At 39.9% G+C, this 27,455-nt stretch overlaps 1 protein-coding gene across 2 annotated transcripts; it reads left to right on the top strand.

The window, feature by feature from the left end:
- On the top strand, positions 1 to 27,036 carry nme6 (NME/NM23 nucleoside diphosphate kinase 6). 2 transcript variants are annotated; one of them, XM_071201994.1, is made up of 7 exons: positions 1 to 222; positions 482 to 577; positions 1,282 to 1,384; positions 2,979 to 3,035; positions 3,146 to 3,185; positions 26,586 to 26,746; positions 26,870 to 27,036. In XM_071201994.1, the coding sequence occupies exons 2-7, from the start codon at positions 485 to 487 to the stop codon at positions 27,019 to 27,021; spliced, it is 606 nt and encodes a 201-aa protein (XP_071058095.1). In that variant the 5' UTR covers positions 1 to 222; positions 482 to 484; the 3' UTR covers positions 27,022 to 27,036. The 2 variants fall into 2 exon arrangements, with proteins under 2 accessions (XP_071058095.1, XP_033931226.1); XM_034075335.2 differs by lacking the exon at positions 2,979 to 3,035.
- The last annotated feature ends 419 nt before the right edge of the window (positions 27,037 to 27,455 follow it).

Here is a 27,455-nt window from a genome sequence, read left to right as displayed (position 1 = left end):
ACGGGACGGACTGACCTGTGCGTGGATTCATTCAGCGAATATTCTCATATTTACGTTAAAAACACGTTAATATTTCAGCACGTTGTGTAAAAACACATACAGAAAATACTAGTATTTACAACCAGGGAGTGTAGACTGAATATTAAAGTGACGAGTTTATATTTGCTCCAACATGGCGGCTGCTCTCTCCTCTTCAAACTGACTGTTTTGGGCAAGAAGCTGGTAACTATCACATTATCTGTATCTAGTGAAGGAGGCAATATTTATAGCATACTCTTAAAATATGTTATTGTGGTTAATCAGCATGATTAACATACATGTAAAAGGAAATACGTATTTGCGTATGTTGTTTACATGGCACTTTTTGGTTTAATTTTCAACACTTAAAGCTGCAACCGGGAGCTAATGCTTCATTTCATCAGCTAAGACAAATTTACTCAGTGATTTTATTGAGAAACTATGATTTCTGTGGTTTCTGCAGAAGATGTTACTCACAGCTCGCCGCCTGTCCAAAGTGCTGCAGCTCACCCTGGCGGTCATCAAACCAGATGCTGTAGCTCACCCTGTGATGCTGGAGGTGAGAGTCTGTTAGTGAGGTTTTAACTTTACAAGTTGTTCATGTAGACCCCTACTTAAGCTGTTTTATTCCTACCTTTACTGTTGCTATCACGTTAGTCTTCCAGAGTGAGCAGAGGTATCATATAAACATTAAGGCCTATGCATATTATTTTAGCTCCCTCCTCAAAATAAATAGCAATGTCAAAACGATCTAAAACGATGTTTCCTACAACATAATCAAAACGTACATATAGCCAACTGTCCAATTGAGTGCCCAGAAAATGAAAAAAGTGTAAATAAATAATACTGTGAGGTTATTTTATGTCTTATTTCATTTTTCCACAAGATTTAGACATTGGAAGAAGCTCCATTTGCTTTCTTGGTATATGGTCACAAGCCCTGAGGTCTCACAGCAATGACAGCAGAGTCAATTATTAAAACCTCTGTCAATGGAAGTTCCCAATAAATTAGACCACTGTCATCCTAATTATGAGGAGAAGGACCTTTTGTATCAGAATATTTTGGTGTATTTTAAGTATCACCCCCCTGCCAGCTCCAATTCCTGCAGATAATATAAAATATAAAAAGTCCTTCTCCAAGTCCAAAAAATCTGCACACAGTACCACATATACAGTTTTGATCTAGACATATTTAGGTTTATGATATTGTTATCATCAGCTACAATATGGTACAACAAGATATAAACAACATTTTATCTTTCAGGCTCTTCATCAGAGGATCCTGGACAACAACTTTTTCATTGTTAAATGCAAAGACCTTGTGTGGAGGAGACAGGACTCTGAGAGGTTTTACGCTGAACATTCAGGTGTGCACACGACTCATGTGTTCAAATATATTTAAATGAGCAAAATGCTGCTGTTGTGATTCCATCTGACCACACAGTTTAGCCAGCAGTCTGTTTTGTCATACCTATTATCTAAACACCTTTTAAATCACAATTACGATATATTCTTATAGGTTATAATATATAAAGCAATTATAAGCTGTACCTGCACATATTAATGCATCTCTAATAAGAAGCTGGTAATATTAAAAAAAGTACTTTTCCCAGCAGTGTATCTAGGTCAAAACAAGTGACTCAGTGTATACTGTTTCGCTGTAGCGCCCACACACTGAGAAGTAAAAACAGAAACAACCTCTTCTCTAGAACAGGGGGTCGCGAGATGATTACAAATAAATGAATATTTGTATTATTATTAATAATAACGTGTGCATAGACATTTTTCCGGTGCAAACCTTGGGGGGGGCGTGCCAAAGATCGCAGGGGGGGAAATACATGATTGTTACTAAAAGCCTTGTCTCTACATTACAATAAAATATAAAAAATAATTGACTAATTAATTTTAATAAAAATTCAAGTTAGTATTAAAGGCATAAAAAGACAGAAATGTATAATTCTTTCTTTAATATAAATGATTCTTCTACCCATAAAGTGTCCAAACCAGTCTTGTCTGGATAAGCGCATTTTTAAAACATAGTCATTGTCCATGCCGGTTTCAGTTGGATTATATGTCACAGTTGCTCCAATCAGATCGGTCTCCTCCATTTTGTAGATTATTTACGACTTTTGAATCCACATAAACACATCGGCAAAATCCAGTTTACTTTGAGCATGTGTTTTAAACAGTTTAATCCCTTTGTGAATTGTTTCCACTTGCGCCGTCCTTTAATTTCTTCATACAGCGGGAATCCAAATGAATTAATCCTTAGTCCAATAACCATCAAAGTCACTCCAATAGTAATCCTTAATTACACTTTCATCCTCCTTCAACAAAATTCTTCACATTCATCCAGTTTGTGACAGTAGTCAATCACCTCTCCTCCTCCAGCACCCGCTGTGCAGCCCCCCCGCCATCCCATAAGTGCAGGACCTGAAGGTTTTATAGCGAGAGAAAAATATGTCTTTGTGAATTCCTAATGATGAGTGGAGCTTTCGCATGCAGTGACAGACAGGTTGAATTGAAACCTCATTGAATGTGTGATTTTTAGATCTGACTGTGAGGGCTCAGTTAAAGACTCCCTCGGATCAAAGCTACCAGCCCTAGGATGATTTAAAAAAAAATATATATATATATATATACATATATATTGAAATGGGAAGAAATGAGTCAAGAAGCTGGAAGACAAAGTCAACTTGGAATGACTAGACGTTCAGGGTTGTGTGTGTGTGTGTGTGTGTGTGTGTGTGTGTGTGTGTGTGTGTGTGTGTGTGTGTGTGTGTGTGTGTGTGTGTGTGTGTGTGTGTGTGTGTGTGTGTGTGTGTGTGTGTGTGTGTGTGTGTGTGTGTGTGTGTGTGTGTGTGTGTGTGTGTGTGTGTGTGTGTGTGTGTGTGTGTGTGTGTGTGTGTGTGTGTGTGTGTGTGTGTGTGTGTGTGTGTGTGTGTGTACAACTTCCAACAGGAGTCATTTGGAGGGGCTCTTGGGAAAAAAGGTTGGGAACCCCTGCTCTAGAGGATGGTACCTGTACAATATCTTTCATTAAAGTCAGACAGTGAAGAACAGTTTCACACTGTTAAATCATTTTATAAAGAGTTTGACAATTGATTATGCTCTGTTTCACTTCGTAGGGCGATTCTTCTACCAAAGACTAGTTGAATTCATGTCAAGGTAAGCCATCATATGTGTACTTCTAAACCATGACAGCGTTGAATGATTTACTTTGTTAAAAACTTGTCTGTTGCAGTTGAAATGTAATAATCAGGGTTCGTACGGGTGCTTGAAATCCTTGAAAATGCTTGAAATTTGACGTGGTGTTTTCAAGGTTGGGAAAGTGCTTGCATTTTGGGAATGGTGCTTGAAATTGAGATAAAGTGTTTGGAATTGCAAATGCTTTACTTTTACAATAAATTGCTGTCTGACTGAATAGTTCGCTTTTTAAGAAAATAATTGCTTTGCTTCTACATAAAACAGCTCCGCTGTGGCCTTCCCGCGCTATGCGCGTGACCTGCAAGTATTTGTGTTACGTGTGACCTGGGCATTCTGATGAGAGTGATAGATGACAGTGTGCCAGGAGGATGCCGTTTCAACGAGCGTTGGCTAGCAGAAGACAAATACAAGCCATGGCTAAGACGAGGGTCAAGCCCACGAGTAGCCTCCTGCAAAGTTTGCAAAAATAACGATACGAGAGTCTGCGCTGATGAGCCACATGAAAGGTACGCCGTAGTAGAGCATTTTAGATTAGGCTAACGTTGCATGTTACGTTTGTTTAAGCTAACGTTAGCGAGCTGAATAGCGAACTCGATTGAGGGATAATAATAATTGCAGGGGACAATCATTTCAGAGGAGCGTACCTATGGTATGTGCGTTACAGTCGCCATCGTGTGGTGTTCAGAGGATGAAACACTCACGGCATTTCGTGTTATAGTCACGAAATATAATCTATTGATTCGACACAGAGCGATTTTGAAAGCAATGTATTTCTACTGGTAGTATGTTTCGTGCCTAAACCAAATGTGACTTGCTCTATCGAAATCAGTCACATTGACCCGAAGACACATTTTCGTTTGTATTACTGGTCTGGGGGAAGCTGGCGAGTGTGTTTGTGTATTTTTGCGTTTGTGTACCGGGGAAACACTTACAAGAAACACCGGCTGTTGTTATGCTTGCTGTGACGTTACATTAGTCCGTTCTCTGCTTGTAATTATGCCGTTACAAGCTTCAAAGTTGTATTTATCATCTGACTTTGCCAAAACAAGTTTAATATTCTGAAAGCCAATACTTTGTTTATTTGAAAACAGATGAAAACAAACTTTTATATAAAATTGAAGTATTATACAAGTAAAACTACATTTTGCTTTAATCCCATGTAATTGTAGAATGAACACAGTCTTCCTTTGAAGATGTATAAGTCAGGTGTCTTGAGTAGTGTTATCTGTGTGTGGTTATTCTAGCGTCCAGGGGGGTATACTACGAAGCAGGATGTTTGCTTAGCCGGCTAAATTCAGGGGAAACTCAGGCTTTCCGGTCCTACGAAGCTGGTTCTCTTTTTAGCAGGCTAGATCTCCATGGTAATTTATGTTTAGCGGCTAACCTGGTCGGGACCAGGTTAGGTTGCAGGCTAAGAGCTCAACTCAGGGAAAGCACCGCCTGCTGACCAATCAGAGCTCAGTGTGCGGAGTTTAAAGCGATCAAGTCATATTACAGGAGAAAGGAAATACAGAAAAGCTGCCGTCGCAGGAAAGACGGCCGGCAAAAATCACCGACTGTGTGAACGTGAACGTGAACATCAATAGAATATCACATCCCATCTTCAGAGCAATCTGACTATTATAACATTAGCGTTAAGAAAGCTTACTTAAATATCGGCCACAACATAAGTAACCGGACCAGAGTACATTAAGTACAGTCCGCTGCATATCACTTCATAATGTATCATATATCTCCTTATCTGTGAGTCAGCTGAGCCGTATCTGGCCGTGCAACACTCACATACTGTATGCAGAAGTATTATTTTAAGCAACACATTAAGTTGACGAAACACTCGAGACAAATGTAATTAAAGTCAGATCGTGTTTTAGACGGGACAGTGATATCATAAACCTGTTAATGTACGCATTCAAACACTTTTTCTTTTTCCAGCTGTATTCACCTTGCAGGTGCAGCTCTGTGGCTTTGATCCTGGATCAAGTGTTTAAGTCATGGATGTTTAAAGTTTAACTTCTTCATTTTTTACTAGTATTAAAGTTCACTTTTCATTCAGGAAGTATGACGCTGTGCTGTCAGTACGCTTCTCCATGTTTGTGATTGGTCGAATGCTCCAGATACCACCCCTTTCATGTGAACGCGCACCTAACTAGATAGGACACGGCTGGCTTGAGCGATCCACTTGATAACCAGCGTCGTAGTACAGTTTAGCGAGAGCGCGTATGTTTTGGATTAGGCCAACAGGCTAACTCAAACATATCCAGGTTAGGTTGAACCAGCTTCGTAGTATAGGCCCCAGGAGAGAAGCTTAGAAAGGAGACTAAATGGAGTCTCTGAGATTGTTTCAAATTGGTACTTTTATTAATAAAAAGCGTGGTAATGTTACAAACAGGATATTGTTCGGACAGAAAAGCAGCTGTCCTCTGGCTCTCGCTAGCGGAGAAAGAGGCCGTACCCCTCAGGTCGCGCTGTTTATATATCCTCTGCTGGCTCCTCCCTGCGGGCCGGCTCTCCACATTTCAATGTCCATTGTTACGCATATCAGAGGATAAAGACATTGTACATTCAATATATATCTAAACACGCATTTTCTCCTCCTTAACTCTTTCATGACTTTTCATTTAACACATTCTAAACGCTGTAATCAATACTCCTAAAAATACAGGAAATACTTCACAGCAGTTTGGTTTCCGGTCGTTCCGAATGTTGTCACATGCTACCCACATCTGTAAACAATAACGTACTCAAATAAACTGTACCTTATCCAACAATAATAATATCTCGACGTCTATAGTTGTAGTGTTGACATCAGTAGGTTTCGCTGTGCAACATCATATCATATCGCTGCTAAATTCACCTCTATAGTAAATGGTATATTAGCCTCATGCTAACCGGAGATGAAGGATTTTCAGAATAAAAGCTTAACAACTGGTTGTGCACGAGAACTTCTGGTTTTTCAGTATAAAACAGCATTTAAACTGACGGTATGTTTAAGGTGCACTAGGCTAACATTGATTTTAATTTCTAACAGTCCCTCCTTACACATTTAAAAGGTGTGTATAATACTGAAATCAATGAGTTCTTCATCTGAACTCTGCATAGTACATAACTCATATCAAAAACATACAATCAAATGGAATGGTTCGAATATCCTCAACTCTACAAAAATACTTTGACTGTGTTCAAACATGAAAGTTTTCCCTTGTGCATAACTTCTAGTGTTAACATTCAATATGGTTCTTCAAAATAGCAGCAATGGCTTGGTATCAGAACATTTCTTCCACCCTCCTTTCACAGAAACCGTTCTCATACCACGCTCAGTGTTAAGGCACTTGTTTTTACAAAGTGAAAAGAAACGACCCATTTTAGAATAGTAATGATTCTAAAATACATGAAATCTACCATATAGAACAGTGAAAAATAATAAAAATAAAAAGACACTATCTTTGAATAGTAGAGTAATAATAAAAAATAAAAATACACTATCTTGGAATAGTATAGAGTAAATTGAAATAAAATACACTATCTTGGAATAGTATAAGTAAATTGAAATGGATTCACTCCATTTTAGCATTTTATTTTGCTCACTTCTTCTCATGATTTCATCATTTAAAGAATCACATCGGCTGGACATTCATTGAACAACCTCATCTCTGAACATCCATATCATTTAACATCATTCAAACTAAACCATCATTTTCATCAACATCTGTATATGGGGGTGGATCGTCCTGTTCTACTAACATTTGTAACTGTCTCCTCATGAGAACCATTTAAGGTATGAAAGTAATATGTTCTCTAGAAGAGGCCGTCGTGATCAATCAATGCAGTGATAAAGTCCCTGAAATGTTGTGAAAACCGGTGGAATATCACTAACGCATTATACTAATTTATTTTCAATTCTGGTCTACTTAAATAACTATGCTGACCCCTTTTAACAGTGTGTGTGGAACCTTGGGTGCCCGAGCATGTGATAATTACTCCCTCCTTTAACAAGGACTTTAAAAACAGAAGTAATTTCATTAATGGTTTGTAGTTCAATTCAGGAATTTTCACTCATGGCAGATATGTTTCTCCTTTTAAATAACATCTCGAAATGTCAGGTCATCACTGATTAATGGATGAGCATTAGGAGGTGGTGGCACTTGTCTTTTAAAACTCATACTCTGGTGCCGTGCGCTCCCTCTGAAGCTGCAAGTAAGATTTAAAACATCTGCAGGGTGGGTTGAGCAACCCCTTCTCCCTGAACGATATTTGTTGTCGAAAATATGCACCATTAAAATGAGTGATCCAAGGCCCTGCATGTATTACTCCCAATTATACTAGTTTTTCAAAATTAAAATCTACAATCGCTCTTTGCCCAGTGTCTTTTTAAAACTCTACATCTTGAACGACAAACAAATGTTGTTTCCACCTTATCAGTTCTCCTATGGTAATAACCATGCTACAATGGTGAAATCAATACTCTAGATTGGAATACTTTCTTTGGCTTGGTACTAGCTCTACCTTTAACATTTTCCATTCAAATAATGATTTGCCTGCTTTCTATATTGTAACAAATTAAATCTTCCCCAAATTCTCACATGAATAAGAATCTCTATAAGAATAATTTGTTTATTATGATGAAAAGATTGAATAATATGTTCTACCCTCAGTGTGTTTTTAGGATTATTTTCTAATAAGTGTGTTTATGTGTAAACTCACTCACTCCCGTGTTCCTTCTCTCCCCCTCTGGTTGTCAAGCCACGACCCCCTCAGGTTCTGCTGGCCCATGCCAACTCCTCTGGTTCTGTCCTCTCCTCCGTCCTGTCTTCTCCTCAGTCCATCCGCTCTTGGATCCTCCCGCTGTAACTCTTTTCAGTGGCCCAACTGCTTTGCATTTCATCTCCTCCTTTTCAGTCTCTACGCTGTTGCATGGAGGGCGTATTCCGCTCTCATGTCCCACACTCTGCTCTTGTGCCAAATCTCGTGGCTCAGTTTGGAACTTTGTGTCCTGATTGAGGGACCGATGAGAGTTTGCCTCTTTGTCAGCATGCTGGTTTGGTTCTGGATACCTCAGGTGGAGCTGGTTCTGGATGCCTCAGGCGGAGATGGTTCTGGATGCCTAAGGTCGTTGTTGGTTCAGCTCGGGTTCTCTGTCTGTTCGATGGAGGAGGAGGAAGAGGAGGAGGAGGAGGAGGAGGAGGAGGAGGAGGAGGAGGAGGAGTCTCCTGCGGTGAGGTCATTTGTCTGAAGATGGGGTCGTAGCAGTCTGACAGGCAGAGAGAGAGAGAGAGAGAGAGAGAGAGAGAGAGAGAGAGAGAGAGAGAGAGAGAGAGAGAGAGAGAGAGAGAGAGAGAGAGAGAGAGAGAGAGAGAGAGAGAGAGAGAGAGAGAGAGAGAGAGAGAGAGAGAGAGAGAGAGAGAGAGAGAGAGATCTCGGGACGCATTACCTATAGCCAGGGTTGGGAGGGTTACTTTGTAAATGTAATCAGTTACTGATTACTGATTACATGGCTCTGAAAGTAATCCGAATACAGTTACAGTTACGTGTCTTTAAAAAGTAAAAACGTAATCAGATTACTTTTAGATTACTTTTGGATTACTTTCTTTTTCCATCTAAAATGGGTATGTTTTGGTGAACAGGAGACACAAAAAGCAAAAGGAAACTGAACGTGTTTTTACTGTTTTAATGGCTTATCAAGAGCACAACTGAAACATCACATCTGAAACGATTTAACAACATAATACACTTGTTGGGGATGCAGCTTGGGATGTGAGGAGTGAGTGAGGGACACGGCTTAGAAAGGGCGTGTCGCCTTCTGTCCTGCCAGTGTTGGCAGGACATGAATTAAAATGTCGAACTCGGACTTCATTTTAAGGACATTTCGGCCAGGGGTGTAGAGCTATATTTGTTTAAGCACCGGATTGGCAAAACAGGAGAGGAGAGTGTGTGCACCAGTCTGCCTTGATCTATGAATTCCTGTCTGTGACTCTCACGGTATCTGCTGCCCGCAGCTGTTTTATAGAAGGAAAACCTGTTTCACTTCATGACATCTCTGCAGCGCCAGGAGGCAGCGGGAGGGTTATCTCAGCCTCTGAGAAGACGAGCTCGCACCGCCTTTCGCACCGCCTTCACTGTGTTTACCTTCAGAAATAATCATTAGTAAGGCTAAAGAGCGACCGCAGGCTGATGTGTTTTAACCACACACACCTCTATATACACACACGTGATTTAAACGCAGACTTTTGTTCCTCCATGTTTCGTTGTTATTGTTTCAGAGCGAGCGGACCCGCGATTTTTTTTCAAACGCTTTTTTGGCCCATCTGCGGCGGTAATAGGTTTTGTGCGCTGTGATGATTCCGCTGTACCTTTAGTAATGAATATTAAATGTTGTGAGGAAATCTTTCAACCAATAATTCCAATAAGTAATCCAAAATGTATTCACTTCAGGTTTACGAAAGTAACTGTAATCAGATTACTCGTTTTTCAAATGTAACGCGAGCTGAATACAGTTACTTGATTTTTGTATTCTGATTACGTAACGCCGTTACATGTATTCCGTTACAACCCAACCCTGCCTATAGCTAATTCTAACACACTGAGGTAAAATATATCCAATCCTTTCCACTCTATTTTCCTAATCTTACTATCTGTCTTAGATGTTAAATGTCATCTAAACCCAATTAATGTCTTGGTTGTGCCATATCCCTAAACATTGTTTCCACCCACTGTAACATGGCTACTCCAAATAACTCTTTCAGGAAACCATTTTCTTCTATAAATTAAAAATACCTACATGTTTCAAGCACCACATATTTCACACACTATAAAATAACGTCCCCATATTTTCCATCACTTTAAATCTCACTGTTATTTAGAACATAAGTAACTTTTGTGACTGGACATAGAGTTTGTACGTACAAAGCTGTACTTGTGGGTTAGTAGCCTGTTTCTACTGTAATCATTTTCAATAATTGCGCTCAGGTCACCGGTCGGTTGTCCATAAACTTAACAGGGGGTGTTTCTGGTACAGACTAAAACATGGATCCAGTATATTTGGAGATTCCCCTAATCTGTAAATCCCCATCACTTACATATCCCAATCACTTAAACCCATCTCATCATTTGATACAAGAACTGCATATATTGGGGGTGAATCATCTTGATTGTAACCGCCTCACCTTTGGGACCGAGTATTTCTAACTCCTCCTCTTGTTGCTCAGCTGATCTTTTGGCTCTGGGGATAAGTGAAAGTCTCTGAAACACAGCTGAGGTTTTGTTAGTGATGCGAGCATTATCTATGAGTGAACTAATGGATCCATGTTTTACTTGATATTGTACTCCCCATCCAACCAAAAAGGTGCCAAGTGTAATGAGCACAATCAACAATGCTATTCTGACTCTTATCCCTAGGGGACCCCACAATTGGTTTGGCTTTGTTCTTGACATCATCTCTATTTTCTCCATGGTTGTGTCAGTTACAGAATTTAAATAATGAGTACTATAATAACGTATACGAAAATGTGACTCTTTGTCAGATGTAAAACAAAAAATAGGTTTTCACTTTAGTATACAATCTATAAAAATCTATAGACAATTCGTCTTTTGAGCTGTTTTTATCTTTATCTTATTTCTATTTATTGTTTTGTTCCAGCTCTGCCAAATCAGTCCTAACTCCCAATAATGTTCTGGAAGTTGCCAGTGAAGGGTGACAATGTGTGAGGTGGTGTCAATTTGCTCCTTTTTCTTTACCTTTAAACCGGAGCGCGTGTGAAGTTCATTACAACTTCTCACTGTTCCGTCCACCGGGATCAGCTCACTTTGTGAACATTCACCCTCACCCAATCACCTGGCCGAACAGGAGTCTCTTCTGGTATCTCGTCTGGTATCTCTGTAGCTTTCCTAGCCTGTGTAGACAAAACTTGGATAATATTACTCAGAGTTCTGACATATTCATCACTTCTATTCATCTAATATCTAAAACTGGACCACGCCCTCCTTGGAGAAGGCCCAAGCTTTGGCATACCTTTTGTCGTTATGAGACCTATTATTAACTACATGTTATTATTTATTAACTACAACGTCACTGAAATCAATATATCTGTATAATCATGACACTCCCTCCTTTAAGCATAACATGCTCAATTAATATTGCAATGATTACCCTATTATGAACAGGACATGTAAAACCCATAACGTTGCATCAAATAAATATAACTTCTCCGTGTACCCATAAGGTGTACAAAAAATATCGTATGATGTATGGTTTTCTGATGGTATAAAAACATATTCACTAAAATCTGCCATTAGCACAAAAAATGGTTTACTTGTTGCAATAATGGCTTTTTTCCTGGTATTATGCATCATTGTTGCTGCGAAAAACAATACCCCAGGTGTCGCTAATGTGTCTCAATAATTCTAGGATTAGAGGATTGTTTGATACTGCTGAACAAAGATATGATACAATAATATTTCTCTAAACTAGAGAGAAAATATGAACTATTCTCACCGAGGGTGACATGCATGAAGGTAGGGCTGTGCAATTAATCGTATTTTAATCGCGATTACGATTATGGCTTGCGACGATTATGAAAACAGCATAATTGACAAAATACGATTATTTTGCTGGGTGCGCTTTCGCCCCTCCCTAAAATCCCACTCGGCCATGTGGGAGTGACATGTGTTGTGAGTGTTCAGCGCGAGCGAAGATGTCAGAACAAGAGCAGCAACTCGTTAAAAAGAAGGGTAAAACTATGTCCACTATTTGCAAGTACTTTGTCATTACATGTCACATCGCTAAAGATATGTGCCCAGTTAGCACTGTTAGCAACCAGGGCTTCAAGCAACTTGTCAGCACGTTGGACAAGCGTTACGCGATGCCGTCTCGGTATTATTTCAGCAGGTCTGCGCAGCCTGCACTATATGACAAATGCCGTGGGGAAATTGAGAGAGATGTGGCTTCAGCTGACTACTTTGCTACCACAACGGACCTATGGTCTAGCCGAGGGGTGCCCAACCAGTCGATCGCGAGATGTGTCTAAAAATAGAACAACAATATTCTGTTTTATCGTTAATGTCCTGTAACATAATCTTCCTGTGCCAGAATAATGCACTTGAACGCATCAAAGCTTTGTGATTGGCCGGCGTCACCCCATGTGTCGGGGCGTGGCTGAGGGTCTTCAGTACAGGTGGCTTGTCACCTGCCTGCGCTCATCTCTGAAACCAGACCATGTAAACAGGCTGGTGTTTCTTGCAAAAAATCTTTAAGAGATGACATGAGCAGTCCTACCAGCATTTGCCATGGTGGCCAACATTTTTATTTGGTCTTAAATTGTAGTTCAACATTTATTTCCTGTTACTTCTGGACCATGACGGTTGGCCAGCCTTCAACGTTTAACTGAGTGGAATATGTTGAATATGTTTTACCAAAATGTTGGCTATATGTTAAGGAGTTTTCAGTAGGTTGTGACAGTGCACTGCAACATATTTGATTTAATTTATTTTGGTCTAATTTATTTTTATTTATCATATTAATAATATATGTTTAGTATGGTTTTGGAAGTGCGCTCCAACATATTTGTTGATCTTGTTTATTGGTAAAATATTATTTGTTTTAAAGTTCAATAAATGGTCAATGAATAATCGTCAAAATAATCGTGATATCAATTATTGACCCAAATAATCGTGATTATGATTTTTGCCATAATCGCACAGCCCTACATGAAGGGCTGGTGCCCCTCACTCAAAATGAGATATTGCCTTACGCACTACATTATAAATCAGTAAAGTTACTCAAGAATAAATAAATAAAAACTGATTCTTTAAACTGTTGTAAAAACCCTACAACTTCTTCATCCAAGCTCTCAATCAGTGTTATGTTATTTAATCTGCAGCTCATTGCCTTAAAACAGATACTTCAGACCGATTATAAAATGTTGTTTATGAGAAAAATGTAATCTGACTCCATAAATCACATAATTATTTGACTAAAAAACTACACTTCCACTAACAATAAATGAAGTTCCCCTTTAAACACAACCCCGGTCTTCTGACGGGGTCTATCTATGTACTGGCTGGAAAATGTTGGGCCAGTCTCTGTCGCTCTGTCACTGTTCTCCCGCTAACAGTCACTCTCTAGTTCTGCTGGGTTCTTGTTGACTTCTTCACTGGTTTGAGACAAGCGACCCTATCGGACACCTCCCTTTGTAGCCAGGCTTCACCACAGCAGAATCGAGTTTCTGTTTTTTAGGTCTCAACAGCTCCACGTCAGGTGTATCGCCGCCCCTTGAACTGCAGTCGGTGTAAATAGGAGGACTTGGTAAGGATCCTCCGTCTTGGGCGAGTACTAGGTTTCCGTCTTCATATTTTTTGGTGAAAACCCGTCGTCTTGACCTCACTAGCTGTGTGGACACAATAGTTTTCTGTGTAGGGCAGGGGTCGGCAACCCGCGGCCCACGGGCCGCATGCGGCCCTTTAAGCCCACTGCTCTGGCTCCCTTGAGTTTAGACAAAAATAAGAATAAAATAAAAGTATTTGTAGGACTATTTATATTTTGTTGCATGGTTGGAAATGTTTCGTATCTTGTATTTTGAGGTGATACTGTGACACATAAATAAAAAACAAAACGGTTTTAATTAGGTCAACTAAAATATGCGTCACATCCTGCTCCGGTCCCGCGCGAGCGCCTTTTCTTGGAGGCGAATAACCTGACCCCCGGCTCGATGAGCGAACTATGGATAAATCAAAGAAAAGTACCGGAGGAACACAGGATTTAATTCTGCGTGGACAGAGTTGTATGCTTTCACAGCAAACGATGCTGGTATGTTTGATATGTAGAGAGAAGTTGTCAACGGTGCTGCAGCCTTTACGTATCGAGGAACAACACGGGAGAGGAAGCCAGCTGACATAATTCAATGGGGTATGTAATTTATTTCAGAAAACACTTTTTGTTATATTCCATGGAATGCTCTTAACGTCCTGATAGCAATGAATATATTAAATGCTTTGACAATAAATACATACAAAAATTAACCTCTGGAAGCCGTAGCACTGTAAAAAGCACGACCAATCATCTGAGCCGGCCCGGCTAAAATAACTGGATGGCCTACCTGCCTGTCAGCCTTCCATCTGGGCACAAACTTATATCGTGCCCTCATTGGTCATGTGCGCGTTGTGTGTTGGAGGAGGGACTCTGTAAGAAAGTCTGAAGGAAGAGGCATATTTTTTACGGTTGTGTACTTTCAAATTCTAGCGCACTCGAGCTGGTTTCTCCATTCTTACCTTTAACTCTTTTTAGGGTGCAGATATATGTTTTATTTATTTCAAAGTGGGCCCATTTAATAATATTTTGTTCCCCTTCAAATGTGCAGAGGACTCCCCAAGTGCTGTGTTTAATTTATTTTAAAGTAGGCCTGTGTATTATTTTTAATTCTCCTTATAAAAGTTCTTTGTTTCTTATTAGAGGTTAACAGTTTTATATCATGTAATAAATAGCCTAATAAATGCAAAAAAACTGTAGTTTTTGTCTGATACAACAATAAAAAACTATGAAATATGTTTTGCGGCTCCAGACAAAACATTTTTTGGGAAAAAGGAGCGAAATGGCTCTTTTGGTCAAAAAGGTTGCAGACCCCTGGTGTAGGGGAACAACATCACTCGTAATCTCTATCCTTCTCATAATTACAAAAATAGTCTGCTAAATGTTCTATTCTGTGGATGCTTTATGTCTAAATGCTACTCTCGATTTTGTTTTACATTAAACCTCTCCCTCCTGTGGTGACAGATATGGCTCAATGTAGCTGGATTTCAAAATACCCTTGTGCTGAAGATGCATCATCTGGTGGTCTGGTCCTCTGAGCTTCCTCATTGTTGTGGTTGATACCAGGGTGTCAGTGGCATTTGGGTCATGTTTGGCACCCCTGTTCGTCTTTGACATCTCTGGGACCCCCTGCCTCTGTCGTCATCATGGAAACCTCCCCCGGAGTATCTGCATGGAGGGCCGTTGTTTGGTGCAATGTTCTGCAGACACTCTCTGGACCAATGTGTCAGCTGACCACATTTGTAGCAGCCTTCATCTGTTCTTCGTCTTGATCGTGGCTCTCCTCTATTGTCCCTTTTGTTGATGCTGTATGGGAGTGTATGCCTATGCTTGTGGCTGTACTTGGGTAGGAGAATATGCAGGTGTTTGCTGTTGCCGAAATTGTGTGGGAAGATATTCTGGTACTTGCAGCATCCTGTGTTGCGGGCAATATCTAGCCCAATGTGAGAACTGACCACATATGGAGCATCCTTCACCTTGAAAACCTTCTCCTGTTGATCGATTACCTCCTTGGAAACGGCCCTCCTCCTCTGCCACTTTGTCTTCCTCGGAAACCTCCTCCCCCTCTTTTTTGATTCTGCACCTGAATCTCTGGCACCTCCTGAGCTTGAATTGTTGGAGGTGTCTGACCTGCCTTCTCTGGTTCTATGGCCATCCCTGATGTAGCTGCCATTTGCCTTGCCGCTTTCTTGTTTTTATTAGCTTTGGTATCTTTCTCAGCTATTTGCATCTTCAAGAGTCTCAGTTGTAGTGCTTCCATTTCTGTCTTTTGTGTTTGTCTTTCTTCTGTGATTTCTTCTAATCGTATGTTCTCTTCTATCAGGTGTTTTGATTTACTGGTTAGCACTCTTACTTCATACTCCAATTCTTTGAGATGTTTGTCCATGGAGACTCCATCCAACTGCAAGACTTCTCCTATAGAACCAACATTCGGGGAGGGAGGAGGGAGGAGGGACTTCGGCCAGGCTTAGATACAGCTTCGGAGTTTGGATAACTGGAGCCTCTTTGGTTTTTTCTGCTATGTCTTCCCTCACTGCCAGGTCTGCTACTTGGACCACATGTATGCTGTCTGCCAATAGGCTGGCATATTCCAGATGTAGTATCAGACTTGTAACTATTATAAATCTTTCTTCAGCTTCTCTCCATTAGGGTTGCCAGAAACTGACCATGATTAAAATCGATTATTCGGCAGCCCTGGCGAATAATAATCGATTATTCGACCGACTTTCTCTGTAACCTCTTTGGCGTGCTTCACACTCAAATGCGAACGCATTGTTGAGGTTGAGCTGTGATTGACCAACGTCTTTTCGCAGAGCTTGCATTTAACTTCCTTTGGACTTGTAAGTTCAAAGTAGTTCCACGAGGAACTCTTTTTACCTGCCGCTTTGTTCATCTTTAGACGCACGTGTGAGGGAGAGGGGGGGTGGGGTCGGTGTGTAGCGTGCTGCAGCAGCAGTCTGCTCTGCACGCAGGCTTCCTCCAAGTTTACAGTAAAACAAACTGGTGGTGTGACCAATGACCATTTACAATTATTAATACTATTACTATTATTTGCATATATATATTTTGGTTGAAACTAAGCCAGAAAAAAACAAAACATAAATAATAAAAAAAAATATATATAAATAAAATCGATTTTTAAAAATAATATTCAATTATGGAGACTGTAGCGAATATTCGAATAATCGCTGGCATCCCTACTCTCCATATAGTTAGCTGTTGTAGGCATTGTGCGTGCTCATAGTCGAGTACTGCTCTTCTATGGGCTTTTGTTGGTCCAGGTTGATCATCTGCTGGAACCAGTCCTCTTGTTTGCCACTGTTCCAGCAGTTTCGCTATTTGGTTCCATGTCTTCTGTCTTTTAATTGGAAAGGTTAAAGCATCTGATCTGATTTGTATCCTTCCCTTGATATCTGCAGTCGAGCCTGGCTCTGCGTCTGGTCTCAACTTAGTTTCTCTTGGTGACATGTTCTCTAACTATTCGAATGATCAAAGATTGAAGCACTAGTCCTCTGACTAGTACCTTTGTATTCCTTCAAAAATATCCTATGTCATCGTAATAGTTACATCTTTTTAAGTTTTTTTTAAAATATTAATAAAGTTAATTAAAAGATACAAATTATGCAAATTTTAAAATCTGAAATGCTAAAATAAAAAATTGTACAGTGTATGGTTTTGAGTATGAAATATGAAAATTAGAAATCTGGTGAAAATCTACTGTGTTCCACTTTCCGAAGTGTTTGGAATTATGTAAATGTCATAATTTGTGTTAGCTTCAATACATTTGTTTGCTTATTTGAAAGAGTATTATATAAAGTGCCTTATCTTATAATTAGAAACCACTTGCAATTCTATCTCGGCGATGAAGCATGTGTGTATTTATAACACTTAGAAATGGGCTGAAGTCGAATAGTCCATTTAGCTTAGGAACCTTCCTAAAGGAGTGAAATGACCCGGAAGTCCCTCAGTGGCAGCCATGATAAGTGCCGTTCGAATTCTCTAGAATGATGAGAATGAAAGGAAAGGAGGTTTCAAACTTCCTTTATAACCTCCTTTAGCTTAGGAACCACTGGACCTCCCTCACCGACAGGAGAAGCGAAAATGCTGCCCCACAATGCCTTGCAGCCGCAGCATTTGCCGTCACTCAACAGTCGGCCGTTCACGGAAACAACCGATTATGACCGAGAAATTATATCATGAAAGTTACGGTGCTTATTAAGCTTTTTCAAACATAGGTGGTAAGTTGCCAAAGTGCTTTGTTTTGAACGTTCATCAGTATTATAATCAAAGAGAAATATGAACGTTAGTTTTCACTGAAATTATCAAATAAAGTCAACATCTCACAGTCTTTACTGAGCTGTGTGGGGTTTGTTCAACTTTTAAAAGATGTTTGAATGGTGATATACACAGTGATAGATGTTAAGGACTAACGTTTATAATAAATACATCTGTATTGATTTTAAGATCTTTAGTTCATACAATCATACGTATTGGGATCATTTGTATTAATGTGGACCGGAGGGAGAGGGTGACGAGCATAAGTTTCACTTTCCTTTTTTATTTCAATTCCAACTTTGGTCCTGAAGAATATGTTTCTCTGTTGTCCACGTTCATAAAGCAAAGCAGCAGCATCAGAGCACGGTGCAGAGTCTCTAGATGAGTTCACAGTAGTCCCTCGTTCTTATTAAACATCCATGTTGTAGTCCGCTGGATAGAAAACTGTAGTTTCCATGGTTTCCCCACAGCAGCAGACGCACACAATGACGTCCGCTGGCGCATCATAAACACGTTGGATAGTGAAAGTGCATTCGGATTCTCTAAAGTACCGCAGTCTCTTCTCCTAAGTCCTTTTGAATTCTCCTATCCACTATCCCTTAACCCCGTGACGTTTCACTCAGAGGTCAAGGAATAGACGATAGGGTTAGAACTTAGGAGCTGATTTTTAAACTATCCGACTGCAGCCCTGGGCTGAAGTCGAATAGTCCATTTAGCTTAGGAACCTTCCTAAAGGAGTGAAATGACCTGGAAGTCCCTCAGTGGCAGCCATGATAAGTGCCGTTCGAATTCTCTAGAATGATGAGAATGATAGGAAAGGAGGTTTCAAACTTCCTTTATAACCTCCTTTAGCTTAGGAACCACTGGACCTCCCTAACCGACAGGAGAAGCGAAAATGCTGCCCCACAATGCCTTGCAGCCGCAGCATTTGCCGTCACTCAACAGTCGGCCGTTCACGGAAACAACCGATTATGACCGAGAAATGATATCATGAAAGTTACGGTGCTTATTAAGCATTTTAAAACGTAGGTGGTAAGTTGTCAAAGTGCTTTGTTTTGAACGTTCATCAGTATTATAATCAAAAAGAGAAATATGAACGTTAGTTTTTATTGAAATTATCAAATAAAGTCAATATTTCACAGTCTTTACTGAGCTGTGTGGAGTTTGTTCAACTTTTAAAATATGTTTGAATGGTGATATACACAGTGATAGATGTTAAGGACTAACGTTTATAATAAATACATTTGTTTTGATTTTAAGATCTTTTCATAGTTCATACAATCTTTGGGATCATTAGTATTAATGTGGACCGGAGGGAGAGGGTGACGAGCATAAGTTTCACTTTCCTTTTTTATTTCAATTCCAACTTTGGTCTTGAAGAAAATGTTTCTCTGTGGTTCACGTTCATAAAGCAAAACAGCAGCATCAGAGCACGGTGCAGAGTCTCTAGATGAGTTTACAGTAGTCCCTCGTTCTTATTAAACATCCATGTTGTAGTCCGCTGTATAGAAAACTGTGGTTTCCATAGTTTCCCTACAGCAGCAGACGCACACAATGACGTCCGCTGGCGCATCATAAACACGTCGGATAGTGAAAGTGCATTCGGATTCTCTAAAGTACCGCAGTCTCTTCTCCTAAGTCCTTTTGAATTCTCCTATCCACTATCCCTTAACCCCGTGACGTTTCACTCAGAGGTCAAGGCATAGACGATAGGGTTAGAACTTAGGAGCTGATTTTTAAACTATCCGACTGCAGCCCTGGACTTCAAAATGATAGTGTTTCCTCTATGTAATAATGCTGTACTACCAGCAGAGTGCGCTATTGTAATTTCCAGATTAATCCACTAGGGATTACTGTTGCAAGACTAACCTGTATTTAACAAGAAAAGCTTATTTTCCTTCTTAAAAATGGAAAGAGAATTACACTAGGGAAGAACATTACACTATGGTAAAACAACACAGCACATAATCGCCAAAACATTTGCAAACTGGAATATTTAAAAAAAAAACGTCAATTCACACTTGCAAGCAGAAAAGAAACTTCCAAATTCAGATCCCTACAAACACCAAACTTCCCACGGTAAAATAACCTGTCTATTTTTTAGTTCCAACTCTGCAAAGAAATATGATTTGTCCTTCTCAAGATGGAGTAGGACTGGGTAAAAACAAACAGAGTACTTTCAATTAGCATTTCACAAAATGGCAACTGCCGTGTGGTTCATTGTAAACATGCTGGCAAGACAAGATGGCAATTGATTTTCCAACCTTTGACCTGAAGAACAAAGGGATTTGAAAACACCTCGTGGCTCTCACAACGGAGTTTAAAATTCAACACAAAACAACACTGCAGTTTAAAATAACATTTCTATTTAATGTACAATTTATAAATGGGCCTCATACCCTTACGTCATAGCTCTCAACCCATGCACGTAATGTTTTGACTTTAAGAGCCAGTATGGTTATCTCCTCTGTTTAAAGACGCTATAATGGGACAAAGTAAGATGCAAATCAAACACAATCAGCAGAATATCGTCTATCTAACGCACGAATGTCGCACTTCTCGTCGTAATCCACACGCAATGTCTGTTTGAAAACAGAAAAACAACCACTGAAAGCTTCAAACTTTTCAGGCCTTTTCCCAGAAAAGGACTTTTTTAAAAAGAAAGCCTCACACTGTAATTAAAACACTCACTCAACTGTGTTCTTGTCTCAAACAGTCTCCACTGTTTAATGGCCTCAAACCATTCACGTTAAATTAAAACATAACAAGAAACACATTTTGAAATGATTGCCCTCATCACACAAAGGACTTTTAAAAAGAAGAACAGCCTCACATTGTCTTTAACACAAACACTCACTCCAATATTCTCAGCTTCCACTGTGATTGTGTTCTTTGTCTCAAGCAGTCCCGACTGCTAAATAGCCTCAAACCATTCACATTAACTTAAAACGTAACAAAGAACACTTATTGGAGCGATTAGCCTCTTGCCGACATGTAATAACAGACAAACGAATAGCATGCAGGGTTAAATATAAGAAAAATAAGTAATTTGAACTCACCCTGCTTGTGACAAAGCAACGCCTCGTGTTATATGATTGTTGTTGTTATACATTTGGTTGTTTTAACATTAATTGCCCAGCTATTTTCAGGAACCGGAAGCAGCAGTCCAACACACAGTCCTAAGATTGTCCTGCATAAACTATTGAAGAATTTGACTTAACCGGTTTCTTCTTACCGATGGTTTGAGCTCTCTGTGTGTCGAACGATTGCCAGCGGTTACGGGCAACAGCCGGCTGTATAGTCTCTCCCGGTCCAACGAGAATCACGTCAGGGTCACCAATTGTTATCTTTGTGTGGTTATTCTAGCGTCCAGGAGAGAAGCTTAAAAAGGAGACTAAATGGAGTCTCTGAGATTGTTTCAAATTGGTACTTTAATTAATAAAAAGCGTGGTAATGTTACAAACAGGATATTGTTCGGACAGAAAAGCAGCTGTCCTCTGGCTCTCGCTAGCGGAGAAAGAGGCCGTACCCCTCAGGTCGCGCTGTTTATATATCCTCTGCTGGCTCCTCCCTGCGGGCCGGCTCTCCACGTTTCAATGTCCATTGTTACGCATATCAGAGGATAAAGACATTGTACATTCAATATATATCTAAACACGCCTTTTCTCCTCCTTAACTCTTTCATGACTTTTCATTTAACACATTCTAAACGCTGTAATCAATACTCCTAAAAATACAGGAAATACTTCACAGCAGTTTGGTTTCCGGTCGTTCCGAATGTTGTCACATGCTACCCACATCTGTAAACAATAACGTACTCAAATAAACTGTACCTTATCCAACAATAATAATATCTCGACGTCTATAGTTGTAGTGTTGAAATCAGTAGGTTTCGCTGTGCAACATCATATCATATCGCTGCTAAATTCACCTCTATAGTAAATGGTATATTAGCCTCATGCTAATCGGAGATGAAGGATTTTCAGAATAAAAGCTTAACAACTGGTTGTGCACAAGAACTTCTGGTTTTTCAGTATAAAACAGCATTTAAACTGACGGTATGTTTAAGGTGCACTAGGCCAGTGGTTCCCAAACGGTGTGCCGCGGCACACTGGTGTGCTGCGGCACACTGGTGTGCCGTGAGGCAAGTCCGGGTGTGCCGTGGGATTTTGTGACAACCATACCTTATTATTGCAATATACAACTACACAAAAATAAAAAAAAATTAATTTACTATATCAGTACTTTGTAGGTTTATATGTACGTAATCTGCGCTACTTGCGCGTCCACATCTCCACGTGCAGTGCTGCATACACATGGCTGAGTCAGCGATAACTCTCGAGGGGTGGAGGTATGCCCATTATTTTGAGTTCATCCGAAGAATAGACAGGAATGTGACGGTGAGGTGCAAACTGTGTCCAGGCCAGAAGCTGTTATCCACTGCTGTAAACACCACGTCAAACCTCAACAAGCACCTGCAAAGAACACATGCTAAGGTGGAGCTACCGCACACGCTATTTGTTGTTTGTTTATATCACAGTCTGTTCTTCTTCTCTGTCTTCCGGTTGTTGCCTGTTTTGAATGACGAATACACACTACCGCCACCTGCTGGTAAGGAGAGTGATATTATTATTGCAATATACAACTACACAAAAATAAAAAAATTTAATTTACTATATCAGTACTTTGTAGGTTTATATGTACGTAATCTGCGCTACTTGCGCGTCCACATCTCCACGTGCAGTGCTGCATACACATGGCTGAGTCAGCGATAACTCTCGAGGGGTGGAGGTATGCCCATTATTTTGAGTTCATCCGAAGAATAGACAGGAATGTGACGGTGAGGTGCAAACTGTGTCCAGGCCAGAAGCTGTTATCCACTGCTGTAAACACCACGTCAAACCTCAACAAGCACCTGCAAAGAACACATGCTAAGGTGGAGCTACCGCACACGCTATTTGTTGTTTGTTTATATCACAGTCTGTTCTTCTTCTCTGTCTTCCGGTTGTTGCCTGTTTTGAATGACGAATACACACTACCGCCACCTGCTGGTAAGGAGAGTTATTGCCACTCACGCATGCGCAGTTCGTACGTGCTCGGCTGAAGTCTTTGCGGTGTCTGGTTCCAGTGCAACACATGGCCAACACGCAGGAGAACACGCCGACGCAACAGAGTGAGCAGAGATAGACTGCACAAAATATACAGATAGCAGGAGACAGAGAACAGCCATGGTCAGATAGGAAAACATTCAGGATCTGGATCAGTCTTATGCGACAATGGAAACTGAACTAAAGAGAACATTTGAAACTTTAGCAGTCTGCGTGATCTGCTTGCAGGGAGGGGCGGGCCGGCCCTGCGAGTAAAGTAACGAGTAAAGTAACGAGTTACTTTATGTAGAGAGTAACGAAGTAGTGTAATATATTACTTTTTTTACTTTTTTAAAGTAATATGTAATATATTACTTTTTTTTAGTAACGACCCCATCTCTGCTGAAATGTTACATTTATAATTTGTAGTTCAGGACCATGGACAATGCAGCTTCCTTGCATTGACAGTTCTCTGTGCTGAATTTCCTTTGTCTCATTTTTAATGTTGTGACCTGTCTGGTTTAAATGAGTGTGTTGCTGCTTTGATGAAGCCTAATTTGATAACGTTTCAAATACATTTCTGAAATATTTCGTTAATAAATATTTCATGAGTAATATAGTTGTCTTTGTCACATTTTATTTGGCATTAGTAAATAATTATGCACATTTACAGATATTTTACATGATATCAGTGATAACACGTGTTATAAGGGCTATTTTGCACAATAGGTGTGCCTTGAGATTTGTACTTGTCCTTTGGTGTGCCTTGGGCACAAAAAGTTTGGGAACCACTGCACTAGGCTATCAAAACATTGATTTTAATTTCTAACAGTAGTCAGCATTACCTACAAATCATTGTACACATTTGTAAATATTATTTTCCACTTGTTACCATTGTGAGTCTATTTTTATGCAGCTCTGCGTGATTTTGTGGCTACAATTCAGGCTAATACAATACCAGATGTGGATTAAGTACTCAGATATTGTACTTGAGTAAAAGTAGAAGTACTCAGATCTTGTACTTGAGTAAAAGTAGAAGTACTGAGATCTTGTACTTGAGTAAAAGTAGAAGTACTCAGATCTTGTACTTGAGTAAAAGTAGAAGTACTCAGATCTTGTACTTGAGTAAAAGTACCAGAGTGTAGGAATACTCTGGCACAGTAAAAGTCCTGCATTCAAAATGTTCCTCAAGTAAAAGTAGAAAAGTATTCTCATCAAAATATAGTTAAAGTAGCGACAGTAAAAGTAGTCCTTGTGCAGATTGGTCCATTTCAGAATAATATATATGATATGTTTTATAAAGATTGATCATTAAAGTGTTCTCAAAGCTGGTAAAGGTGCAGCTCGTTTGAATGACTTTGTATACTGCAGGGTAGCTTGTGAATTTACTCCAGGTGGAACTAAAGTCTGATTTAAGACTTGGTTATATTTCACATCATTAATCCACATCTGTAAAGTAACTAAAGGTATTAAATACATGTAGTGGAGTCAAAGTACACCATTTACCTCTGACTTATGTTCACTGCCAACCTAAAAGTACCTCAACAATAGTAATCAATAATGTATTGAAAAGTTATTTGGCTGATTGTTTTATATTGGCTCAGCCAGGTTATATGGAAGGCCTAGCAGGGCTCGACATTATAAATGGCCCGCTGGCCCAGAAGCACTATTTAGACACCCCGGGCCAGCATAACGTACTTTCCACTTGCCCGCTCGGGCCACTAAAAATATTGCTTTAAAAGAATTGTCCTGTGTTATTGGTATTTTGACTAGCAATTTAGTTAAATTGTTTCGTTTATCAATGCTACAACATAGCGTTCCGTGAGTCGGTTGTCGTTGTTGGGGGAAAAGCAAACAGCTGTTTGCTGCGGAGCACAGCGTGAGCGCGCTCCTTCACTACAGACTATCGCGCTACCTAACCATTCGCCAAAATGTTTTTAATACCAGCGGTAGCCGGGCAAAAAACAATCTTCAAATAAAAGAAAGTCACCGGAGGAGTTAAAGGAGAGTGACAGGGAGTATGAGAAGAAGAGGGAGAGAATGTTTCAGCCAGCTTGATCAATGGTTCTAGTGGTGCAGTGCTGCGTCCTAAAACCCTTTTATAATCTATCGATTAGATTTATGATTCGAAAATTATAAAAGTAGGGTAGACATGTGGAGATTATCCGGCTGAACAAAACGTGCATTTATCAAACAGATTTGTTTTCCACAGACCTTATTTCCAGCTATTTTCCAAAACCCTGTGGAGAAATCCCATTGCTTTTTGTCGAGGGAACCAGCAGCTTACTTCCTGGTTTTAGGACGAGTCACTGCACCTTTCAATATGTTGGCAATATAAACAAGGTCTTCTGTCGACTCTGTACATCAATGCCGACCTATGCTGACAGTAAGTGAAGAGTAGACAATATAAAGGTATTGGTGAAATGTCCCAGCAGTTTAGGATAATGAAGGTTCTAATCAAATCAATTACATAGCCATATGTCTAACTCCTGATGACAGGAAGGCAGAAAGTGCATTATACAAATAATAATACTCCTAATAATAGCAGACATTTTTTAACAATGACCACAATATCATTATTTTAATAAACCAAATATGAACAATTTAGGAAAATGAGGAAGAACTGATGATTCAAATGTTGTAGTACAAGTAGTAATGTAGTTAGTGCATAAATTAGGCTACTATTGCAACAAATGTGTTAATTTTCTTCATTATTAGTCGATTTTTTTGTTGTTGGACGAATGCTCCGGGCCAGTGGTTACAATGGTGGGGCCAGTGATAATACAATTCCACCAGCCCGGAGGGCCAGTGGCATTTTACCCTTAATGTCTACCCCTGCCTAGTCTACGTACAGATCACTCATTTTGAAATATTAAACTTAGTTTTCTTTTCTTTAATTTTTCATCCTCGTGTAGAATGCTATCACACATTTGGTTGTTTATAGCATAAAGAACATCTGATTTAATGTGAGGTAGGGAAATAATCATTTGAGTATGTGTATATAAATATGTAATTTACAACAGCTGTAAGATGCTTGAAAAGCTTGAAAATGCTTGAAAAGTGCTTGAATTTGACTTTGTAAAAGGTGTAAGAACCCTGAATAATAGAGACTTGTACTGTAAGTCCCATACCAAATAACCCACAGGGCTGACTCAGAAACAGCACACGTCAATATATGATGCTCTAATTTTATGCTCAGCAAGTCACCAATGAATCATTTTCTGGAACTTCACAACAGGAGTTTGAATTATCAGCGGACAACAGCCCTGGAGCAATATTCATGAAAGTCACCATGTAGCCCGCTGACAAATGCTCCACGTGAGCTCCTCTGGATTGCAAAAAGGTTCTCGTAAATACAGTGTTTCAATAGGTAGTTGCCACAGCAACCTTTCTCTGGATGGCTTCAGCGTTATTGAAGACATTAGAAATCATCCTGTGCCCGGTTCCATTCGGCATTGTTTAGAGATCAAATTGATAGACCAATATGAATTCCTGGACACGATCTTCCCAGGAGGTTTTGTCGTGGATAGATTGGATTCAAGTCAATTTTTTGCCTCTCTGTTGAAGCATAGAAAGCATCCAGTGTTAAAATTGAACGTCGGAAAAACACAGAGCAAAGTGTGGTTTTGCTATCGGCTTACATGGCGTGATAATTGGCTGTGATTCATGACTTCTCAAACTTGATGTTGTGTTTCCTCTCAGTGGTCCGATGCGAGCGTACCTTTTAGCCAGAGAGGATGCCATACGTCACTGGAGAGAACTGATGGGGCCAACTAAAGTTTTCAGAGCCAGATACACAGCGCCCGAGTCTATCAGGGGCCAATTTGGACTCACAGACACACGAAACACCACTCATGGCTCAGGTAGGAGGAATGCATTGACATACAGTATGTAAAAAAACACATTGCTTTTGTATTATCACGAGCTGTCAAATGACATACTGATTACGGAGTTTTTTTAAATTGTATTATCTCATTCCTCTTCAGATTCCATTGAGTCGGCACGGAGAGAAATCGATTTCTTCTTCCCAGACTTCTGTATGGAGGAGTGGATGGACAAAGAGGAGCCATTGTTCAGATCTCGACAAATACATTATGACGATCAAAAACAGATACACACTCTTTCAACCCAAAGCTGACCTCAGAACTGCTCAGAATCCCTCAAGACTACGTAGAAAGTCTGCAATTGTTTGTCCATTTGCTCACACAAATGCCATCTGCCAGAAAAGATGCTTCAATCCTACATACTCTGTATAAAATTGATTATGTGACCATCCCTAAACGTGCATGTGTCAAGTGCCAATATGCTTATCCCTAGTCTTTGTACTTTCCTTGACTATAGAAAGCTTATAAGTCGTATAAATGAAGGACCATAAATGTTTTCGTTTAATTTATTAAACAAGAAATTACTATATAAGAAAATGCAACACCTTTCTGTAAAAACCGACACAACGTAGAGGACAATGTTCCACACCGTCGGCACTAACTCCCGTCCAAGCTTCACTGTAAATAGTGCAATCATCACAATCATTTTCCTGAGCCCTACAGATCGTAGCACAGCAGCAACTACATG

This window comes from Pseudochaenichthys georgianus, chromosome 24, assembly GCF_902827115.2.
Source record: "Pseudochaenichthys georgianus chromosome 24, fPseGeo1.2, whole genome shotgun sequence".
In the NCBI taxonomy this organism is placed as follows: domain Eukaryota; kingdom Metazoa; phylum Chordata; class Actinopteri; order Perciformes; family Channichthyidae; genus Pseudochaenichthys; species Pseudochaenichthys georgianus.
The sequence above is the reverse complement of the archived record's forward strand: the minus strand, read 5'-3'. Positions and strand labels throughout refer to the sequence as shown.